The sequence below is a fragment of the Triticum urartu genome, chromosome 4, assembly GCF_003073215.2.
Source record: "Triticum urartu cultivar G1812 chromosome 4, Tu2.1, whole genome shotgun sequence".
Lineage (NCBI taxonomy): Eukaryota > Viridiplantae > Streptophyta > Magnoliopsida > Poales > Poaceae > Triticum > Triticum urartu.
Genome location: NC_053025.1, coordinates 379,421,137 through 379,430,792, shown reverse-complemented (window position 1 = coordinate 379,430,792; position 9,656 = coordinate 379,421,137). Strand labels below are relative to the sequence as shown.

The 9,656-nt window shown below is 48.0% G+C and overlaps 1 protein-coding gene across 1 annotated transcript; it reads left to right on the top strand.

Moving 5' to 3' along the window:
* The first annotated feature begins 1,300 nt into the window (after positions 1-1,300).
* Positions 1,301-9,650, top strand: LOC125551706. The gene is made up of 3 exons (XM_048715004.1): positions 1,301-1,441; positions 1,885-2,360; positions 8,662-9,650. The coding sequence occupies exons 2-3, from the start codon at positions 1,887-1,889 to the stop codon at positions 8,848-8,850; spliced, it is 663 nt and encodes a 220-aa protein (XP_048570961.1). The 5' UTR covers positions 1,301-1,441; positions 1,885-1,886; the 3' UTR covers positions 8,851-9,650.
* The last annotated feature ends 6 nt before the right edge of the window (positions 9,651-9,656 follow it).

Genomic DNA, 9,656 nt, shown 5'->3' with positions numbered 1-9,656 from the left:
CGGCTCCGGCGGAGATTGGGATGGTATGGACGTGGACTCGAGAGGGTTTTGGCGAGGGGTTTTTGAGGGGTTCGAATGAGAGGGGTCGTGGGTACTTATAGGACATGAGTCCTAGAGAAGGGGGCGAGCGCTCAGGATAGAATCCCGAGGTTGAACAGCGGCCATGGCGTCGTGCGCGTGTAGGAGAGAGAGGCTAGCGAGAGATAGAGAGGGTGCAGGAGACCGACTCGTAGCGATTTCGGGCGAGGGCAAGCCGCGGGTGGAGATGGGCCGTAGCTCGGGACCCGGCTGGGCCTGGCGGCTAGCACCGACCTGCGTTAGATTTCCCATTTTTTAAACAAAATCTTTTCTATTTCTAATTTACAGCAATAGTCAAACATAGAAAAAGACTAAACTTTTTAACATGCCTAAACGCAATTTTAGAAAATAAATATTTTTGCTATACTAATAAAATTAGCAATAAAATAATTTGCAAGCAAATCCAAATAAATAATTTTTTATCTCAAATTTCAATTTCCACTATTTCATTTCTAATTTTGAAGAAGTAATGTTTTCTTCTCTCTTTATTTTATTTGTATAAATGGAAATGAATATTTGAAAACTTTCGCAAATCTTCACCATTTATTCATATAACTTTCAACTCCCCTTATGGTCCATGAGTTTCATAAAGTTTCTTGAGTCAATAATATAAACTCCATATGCATTAAAACATGGATGCAAAATGAATGATATATAAATAAGCATTCAAATTGAAAATTGAGATGTTAAAAAATCTGGCTTTCTCTTGCTTTTAGCCTTTTATACGCAGGTAAGAACACAGAATAAGCGCATCGTGTGCCTGTAATTTTGTAGCTTTTGGCTTGTCGGAGCCAACATGGTATGCGCGTCCGGGCGTGCCTATATCTGTCCTAAATATGAGCCAGGTACGAGAAGTGTCGGTCGGTCCGGACGTGAGTGCTAAATTTGCCGAGTTTGAATATGTGTTAAATTTGCGTCCGAATAGTGGCAGGCCGCCGAATGTTTGGGGCGGAAATGAAATGTCCGGTTCTAGATGCTCTTACAAACTTTAGTGGGCCACGTTAGGAGGCACCCAAAAAAAAAGTTATTGAGGACGCGTTACTAAAGAAAAATGTTAAGGAGGATGCTAAGCTAAAAAAACAAAATTAAGGAGGACGCAGAGATCTCGACCTAACGAATGAAATCAATCCATTTGATTCCGCCGCCGGCGTGCACAGCTGAAAATTCAAACCCATAGCTGAGAGGCGCCGCGCGTATTTATGCTTCTCCTTTCCGTAAAACAAAAAACAAATCGAAAAAGAAGCTGCTCCTGATCCACCTCCGTTCCCCCCTTCCGCGGCTCGTCTTCTCTTCCCTCCTCCGGCGAAGCCGAACCACCCCAGCGGCGAGAGCGAGCGCCGAACGACGGTGTGGGCTCTGCAAGGTACGCCCGCAGTACCACTGGTAGGTGCTTCGCTCGCTCCATCCGAATGCTTGTGTTCTCGCACATTCGGGGATTTTATTTGGGGGAAATACTTTCTGGTACTTGTTTAAGGGGTTCTCGTTTTGGGTGTGTATCCAGTTGCTTATGAATTCAATCTCCATTTTCGCTTGGACTTGGAATTGATTGACTTCTGCAGTCGTACTGGTGTTTTTAGGGGGGCTCGTGCGGTTCTGTTGGACGTTTTTGATGGTTTGAATTTCCGGTATCCCCTCTCTGCCAAATCGAACCAGGTTACGGAAAATCTTCAGCCATTTTCGGCTGGGCCACGCGATCCGATACAAATCACGATCTCTGCACTGTTTCGCGTGTATATTGTCGACATTTAGTACCGCGTTTCTGCAATTTTGCTAATCTGCAACACTAATCCGCTTCCTCCGCTGCAGCGATGGACCCCCGCCACCTCGGCGTCGGCGCAACCCCCGGCAGCGGCGGGAGTGGCGGCCAATCAGTGGACGCGTCAGCGAGGCGCCGCCGCCGCATGTCGGCCCCGTTGACAGGCACCCGCCTCATGCTGGCCTTCAACGATGCTGCTGGTGACGGTCATGGCGGGAGGTCGTCCTCGTCGTCGTCGTCTTCCGGAGGGTTGGACCTCTCGTTAGATGAACCGCACCCCCGCTACAGTCACCACCGTGTCTACCCCGAGTTCTCTCCGATGTCGAATATGGGGCGCCTCCTCTTTCATGGCTCTCCACTAGGGTCGCCTACGACCGATGACGATGTCCTCGTCATGGATGGTGTGCTCGTTGCCGACGGCTTCAGCCCTGGCCCCAAGCGCTACGCCTCCTTCACTGACCTACGCTTGGTCCACACCAACTCCCCTGGCTCGGGCGGCAGCGGTCGCCACGGCTCCAGTCTCCAGGTAATCGATTCACACTTGTTGTCGGCTTGTGTTTGGGAGAGCTCGTCATGTTGTTTCCGTGATATTGTCGGATGCGTTTGGTTGAGCTATGGTTTCATGGTCGCATTGTGCTTTAGCAAAACTGTATGGTTTATGGTCTGGAAGATTGCGTGGTGTTAACGGAAATAAACATCATTGATGAATCTGAAAACGAAGTTAAGTCATGACTTAAATAGTTAATGAAGATTTTTAAAATTAAGTTCTTAAAAAGGGGTTATGACTTATGACAATGATGTATGGTAGATCACTTTGCATGCTATGCTTTAATCCTGTTTACAAATAGGGAAAAAGGAATGCTGAGATTAGGTGCTTTATAGTTGGACAAGTAGTGAGAAAAGAGCCAATGCAAACTGAGAAGTTATAGGAAATGAAAAGAAAATTTGGGAGCAATTGTTTCAGTAGATTAAAGCATTTTAGGAGTTCATCAAGGCAGACCAAGAGTACATCGAATAAGCTTGCACGCTTTGCTTACTGGAAACCATGTTCTGTAGTTGCTCGCTGTAAAAACTAGGGTTTGGGAAACTGCTTGACACCCAATACGGGTGTAGCTATCTCATATATATAAGGGTACACAAAGTGTACAAATACAAGATACATGGTATACACAGAAGCTATGTATAAACGTTATCTAACACCCTCCCTCAATCTTAACTGTGGCCTAAAGTACAAAGCAAGTTAAGATTGCGCCTACAACCTTCAAACTGAGGTTGTGGAAGTGGCTTCGTGAAGATGTCAACAAGTTGATCTTTGGAGGAGATGAACTTGATATGAAGAAGCTTTTGTGCAACACGTTCCCTCATAAAGTGATAGTCAATTTCGATGTGCTTGGTACGAGCATGAAAAACTGGATTAGATGAAAGATACGTCGCACCAATATTATCACACCAAAGAACCGGTGGCTGCTCTTGAGAGACTCCCAACTCTCTCAACAGAGACTGTACCCAAATGAGCTCAGCCGTGGCATTGGCAACTGCCTTGTACTCTGCTTCAGTGCTACTCCGAGATATTGTGGCCTGCTTGCGTGCACTCCAAGCAATCAAGTTGCGACCAAAGAAGATAGCATAGCCCCCCGTTGATCTCCGATCATCCAGGCTCCCAACCCAATCTGCGTTAGAGAACACCGAGAGAGCACTCGAGGAGGTAGACTGAACATGCAAGCCATAGGAGACAGTATGAGAGAGATAACGCAGTATATGCTTCAGAGCTGACCAGTGTGAAGTCCGAGGAGCATGAAGATACTGGCACACACGGTTTACCGCATAGGAGATGTCCGGCCGTGTGATAGTGAAGTACTGCAAGCCACCAACAATATTGCGGTACTCTGTAGCATCATCTGAAGGAAGCAAGGCACCATCCAAGGCTGATAACCAATCAGTCGCAGACATAGGGGTGGTAGCATGCTTGCATTGCAACATACCAGCACGTCGCAGCAAGTCCAAGGAATACCTATGCTGAGTGAGAGTCAGGCCAGCAGGGGACCGTGAAACCTCCAGACCAAGGAAGTAATGGAGAGCACCCAGATCCTTGACAGCAATGACCACTCAGAGCAGACATCAGACGATCAGCGGCAGTCATTGAGGAGCTAATAAGAATAATGTCATCAACATAAACCAGCAGGTACATAGTAACCTCAGGACGATGGAACAGGAACAGAGACGTGTCGGCAGTGGACGGAGCAAATCCAAGACGTCGAAGAACCGAGCCAAGTCAGGCATGCCATGCACGAGGAGCCTACTTAAGTCCATAAAGCGCCTCAACATGACGACACAAATGATGCGGACAAGCAGAATCAACAAAACCTGGAGGTTGCTGCATGTAAACCTCTTCCTCCAAGACCCCATGGAGAAAAGCATTCCAAACATCAAGTTGACGCAGAGACCACCCTTTGGCAACAGCCAAGGACAGAAGCAGACGAATGGTGGTAGGTTTGACAACTGGACTGAAGGTATCCTCATAATCAAGACCATACCATTGTTTAAACCCTTTGGCCACTAACAATGCCTTGTATTGCTCAATAGAACCATCAGCATGCTTCTTTACCTTAAACACCCACTTGGAGTCAATGATGTTGACACCAGACACAGGAGGAACCAAGCGCCAAGTATCGTTCCTCTGTAGTGCCTGAAACTCCTGCTCCATGGCACTGCGCCAATGAGGAATCCGAAGAGCCGCCTGAAAATGCCGAGGCTCAGCAGTGGGATCAGCATCTGTCTGTGCCATACACGCCGCAATCCACACAACCGTGCCGTCAGTGCGCTCCTTCGGCCGAACAATACCACTATGACTGCGCGTACGAGGACGCAGAATAGCGGTAAGTGGCGGAGGTGGCGGCGGAGACGGAGTTGATGAAGATGGCGATGACGATGCAGACCACTCCCCAGACGTAGAGCCAGTCGTGCCAGGCGACCGGCCTGGCAAGGAAGGCGTGGACGCCGGCTCGGCCCCCGCGACAGAGGCTGGCTCAGGCGAAGCTGGTTCGGCCAGCTTGACCGGCTTGGCCGGCTCGGCCAACGCGTTGCTAGCCCCATGCTGGACCGAGGTGGCAGGGCCTAGCTCGACCAGCCCCGTCGGCGAGCCAGGTGACAGAGGGGCGTCGTGAGCGGGCTCAATGGACGTCCGAAGGGACGCAGGCGGCTGCTCATCCGGAAGCTCGAGGTGTTCTCCTCGCCCAGTACCTGCACCATGGTTAGGTAGCAACAAGGGGGTATATGCAGCATCAACAAATTGACCAAACAAAGGTAAAACAGATTTCTCAGGTGCAATGGTAGTGGTGGAGGTGACCGGAAGTGCGGAAAAAGGAAAAACATTCTCATCAAACACCACATCATGAGAGATGTAGACGCGGTTAGAGGGAACATGAAGACACTTGTACCCTTTATGAAGAGAACTATAATAAAAAAACACGCGCTGTTTAGACCAAAACTCCAGCTTGCGTTGGTTATATGGACGAAGATGTGGCCAACACGCACACCCAAAGACCTTGAGAAACGTATAATCAGGAATTTCATTCAGCAAGAGTTCAAGTGGTGTTTCATCTGATGGAGTCGTGTAGGGAGTTTGTTAATGAGAAAGCATGCGGTGGAAAACGCATCACTCCAAAATCGGAAAGAAACGGAGGCATGGGCAAGCAAAGCAAGACCAGTCTCAACTATATGGCGATGCTTACGCTTAGCTACACCGTTTTGCTGATGTGTATGAGGACAAGACACACGATGTGTAATTCTAAGCTTATTAAAGAATGCATTGAGGTTGTGAAATTAACCCCCCCCCCCCAATCGGATTGCACATGAATGATTTTGTGACTGAGCAGACGCTCAACATGCGCTTAGAATTGCAAGAAAACATTAAACATATCAGACTTGCGTTTAAGAAGATAAAGCCAAGTGAACCGACTGTAAGCATCAATAAAACTGACATAGTAATTATGACTACTAACAGAGGTTTGGGCATGGCCCCATACATCCAAAAACACAAGTTCAAGCAGTTTATTGACTACACGACTCGACTCAGAAAAAGGAAGTTGATGACTTGCCTTGCTGACAGGCATCACAAATTGCATCAACATGTTTATTGGACACAACTGTAAGCTGATGAAGTACATGGCGAATGATAGGAGTGGCAGGATGACCAAGGTGCGCATGCCAATGTGATGGAGACACACGAACACCGCCGAAAGCACTGAGCTGGTGGCACATCAAGTGCATAGAGACCATTATTGTGCAGTCGACCTCTAAGAAGTACGTCCCTCGTGTCTCGGTCTTTAACAAAAAATGAAAATGATGGAATTCAGCAAGAACATTATTATCACGAGTAAGTTTAGGAAGTGAAAGCAAACTACGTGAAACAGAGGGAACATGAAGGACATTAAGAAGACGTAATTGTGTGGATCGACGTGTAAGAAGTGATGCTTGACCAATATGTGAGATGTGCATACCTTCCCCATTAGCGATGCGAACCTGATCATGTTTACGGTACGGCTCCTGTGTAGAGAGCTTGCCCATCTCACTCGTCAGGTGATTGGTAGCTCCCGTATCCATGTACCACGATGCATAAACATAATAGGAAGGAGTGTGACCCTGCTCATGACTCGCCAGGGCAGCCTGCTTCTCATTACCCTTGCCATTGTTTCGATCCCCAAAAAAATCTTGCTTGAAGCGACGATGACAACGGGAAGCAAGGTGACCATCAAGCCCACACAGCTAGCAGGGGACCTGAGCACCACATAAGGGGCAGCAGGCACAGACTCGGACGCCCGTAGAGGTGGTGTAGTTCCGCGAGTTAGGCCCGGCCGACGGAGGTTTGCCACCAGTTGGTTGCTTGTAGGGCTTGCCCTTGCCATGCGTTTTGGCGTTGGCGGAAGGGAAACTCGGCGTAGAGCGGCAAGCCTGAATGCGCTGTTCCGTGGCAAGGAGACGCGCGTACAGCTCACGCGGCTGGATGGGAGTGTCACGACCATTGATATTCTCCACCAAATTATCATAGTCGTCACCCAGTCCATTGAGCACATAAGAGGTGAACTCCTCCGGACCAAGAGCCTTGCCGATGGAAGCAAGTGTGTCAGCCATACTCGTCACCCTGTTGAAGTAGTTAGTGACAATGAGGTCATGAAGCTTCACCTCCCCAAGCGCAGTGCAAATAGCATGAGCACGCGTCTGGGACTGCGAATCAAAACTGGTATGAAGAGTCGTCCACGTCCCGAGACGTAGCGGCAAAGATGACCAGCGACGAGACTCCCTTCGCGAGAGAGGACTGGATAGCAGAGATGATGGCTTGATCTTGAGCCACCCACGCATGATGCCCCGGATGATATGGCGAAGGGCACGGCAGAGTACCATCAACAAAGCCCTCCAAGTAGCGACTGCGGAGAAGAAGCAACACCTGTGCACGCCACGACAGATATGACAGATAGTTATCCGTCGTGAGCTTCACCGGGATGAGATGCGTGAAGTAGAACGGTGCAGCAGCGGCGACATGATCCGACAGAGGTGGCGCGTAGTAGCCCTGATGCGGACCACCACCAGGCGCCGGCGACATGATCGAAGAAGCCGCAGCAGGCGGAGGATACGGTGCCGGGGAAGCACCATAGGACGGAGCAGATGCACCATAGTACGGTGCGATCGGAGGAGCCGGCTGGTACCTGCCGTAGATCGCCGGTGCAACGCTGTAGGGCGCCGCAAATACGTCGTAGGAATCCGCGGGCGACGCACTGTGTGGAACCGCGGGTGACGTGCTGTACGTGACCGGGGCTGCTGCGCTGTATGCGGCCGGGGGTAGTGCGCCGTATGCGGCCGGGGGTGGGGCGCCGTATGCAGCCGCGGGCCATGCGACGGCACCGCGGCCGCGGCCGCGTAGAGCCGCGTTTGGCAAAGACGGCGACGGCGGGGCAGCAGCGGACCAGGCGCGCCTACCAAGGGAAATAGTGGCCGAGCGGCCAGGAACAGAGAGGCCAGGGCGGCGGCTGCCGGGCCGGATGGCATCGGAGGCGATCGGGGTCGAGGGCGATCGGGACAGAGCGGAAGCGATCGAAACCTAAACTGATACCATGTAAAAACTAGGGTTTGGGAAACTGCTCGACACCCAATACGGATGTGGCTATCTCATATATAGAGATAATATCACCAGGAGTCATTGAACTTACGCTCGATGTTCAGTTTGGTGCTAGAACTTTGAAAATACGGATTTGTGGTCATCTAACTTGACATCGCGTGTAAATACGGTCACAACATATGCATTTGGATGTATCAGGGTGTATGGCCCCACCTGTTAGTGAGTGGTGACGCATGATGGACTTATTTTTGCACAAAACACCCTCACATTTTTTTATTTCCAAAAAGTCAAATTAGTGAAAAATGGGGGAGAGCCTGGAATCCAACCCACGACCAATGTTCACCACAGAAGCCACTCTAGCCAACAAGCCATCCCTGTTTGCATGTAACGTATGGATAGCTAAGTTAGATGTACTGAGAGCTTAAATGATATTTATTTTTTTGCATCTATGAGCAGTGGATGTACATCTGCAGCCCATTTAAGCTATTTTACCTGAAACATGTAGAGGCGCGCACTGCTACAGTGATTCCGTTAAGCAGGACGAGAAGTCATGTCCAGGTAGGTTGACGCATTAAGATCAACATATAATGCCATCAACACAGTACTTACAAGTTTTTTCTTCTAAGAAACACACAGTACTTACATGTGGAGTGGTAAAACAATGTAAGTGATACTAATTGCACATCAGGATGGTTTGACATAGCAGTAAATACAGGGACATTTCATCAATGAAGCTCCTATGCATGGAAATCTGTTCTTTCTCCGTCTGTCTCTGGCTGGCTCTCTCTGGCAGTATACACAAGATGCGTGTCTTTCGGAAGGTGATCGCGCTGATGGCTTATTTTTTAACATATTGCGGCTCATTTTGCATTTGCTATTTCTTCAAGATATTTGTAAAACGTAATTAATAAAGTTATGTTCTAAGAATATTATACATAAAAACTATCATTAGTACATAAAAACATTTAAATATACACTTGTGTATTATATAAAAAAATAGTTAATACCGACATTGAAAATGTTTGTTAAATAAATATGTTTAACGAATCCAAAATGTATAGACTCGCAACTTATATTTAAATTATGCAAAATGCTGAATTCAAACATTTACGTACCTATATGCAGTACAGTGTGGTTGGCTTTTCCCGTAAATTAAAAAATTGTAAGGGTGTTTTGTGCAACAATTAAGTAAGCTGAGCGCCACCACTCACTAACAGGTGGGGCCATACACCTTGATACGTCAGCACGCGTATTTTGTGACCATATTTGCACGCGATGTCAAGTTAGATGACAACAAATCCGTATTTTTAAAATTGTAGCACCAAACTGAACATTGAACGCAAGTTCTATGACTTACGGTGATATTACCTCTCATATATATATAAGGGTACACAAAGTGCATAAATACAAGATACAGGGTATACACAGAAGCTACGTATAAACGTTATCTAACACTCACAATGTTTGTTAGGACTTGGGAATACAACAAGTGTGGTACTGACTAGCTGAATGTAGTTGACCCGTAGTCCTATGTCCTATCCTACCAATGGTGCACGAAAACTCCTGTATTTATCCATCTGGAAGCCAAAATAAGGGGAGAGTTTTTCTGTTTTAGAAAAAGAGGAGGAGGAAACATGTGGACAATAAAAGGATGGGGAAGTTTTCCCCACCCTTGCCAAGTTCGTAGTCTGGAATTAGTAATACCAAATC

Excerpts from the sequence above, each read along its gene's own strand:
- LOC125551706 (XM_048715004.1), top strand. The coding sequence starts at position 1,887 with ATGGACCCCCGCCACCTCGGCGTCGGCGCAACCCCCGGCAGCGGCGGG. Across the intron at positions 2,361-8,661 it reads GCCACGGCTCCAGTCTCCAG|GGACATTTCATCAATGAAGC; the intron begins GTAATCGATTCA and ends CAGTAAATACAG.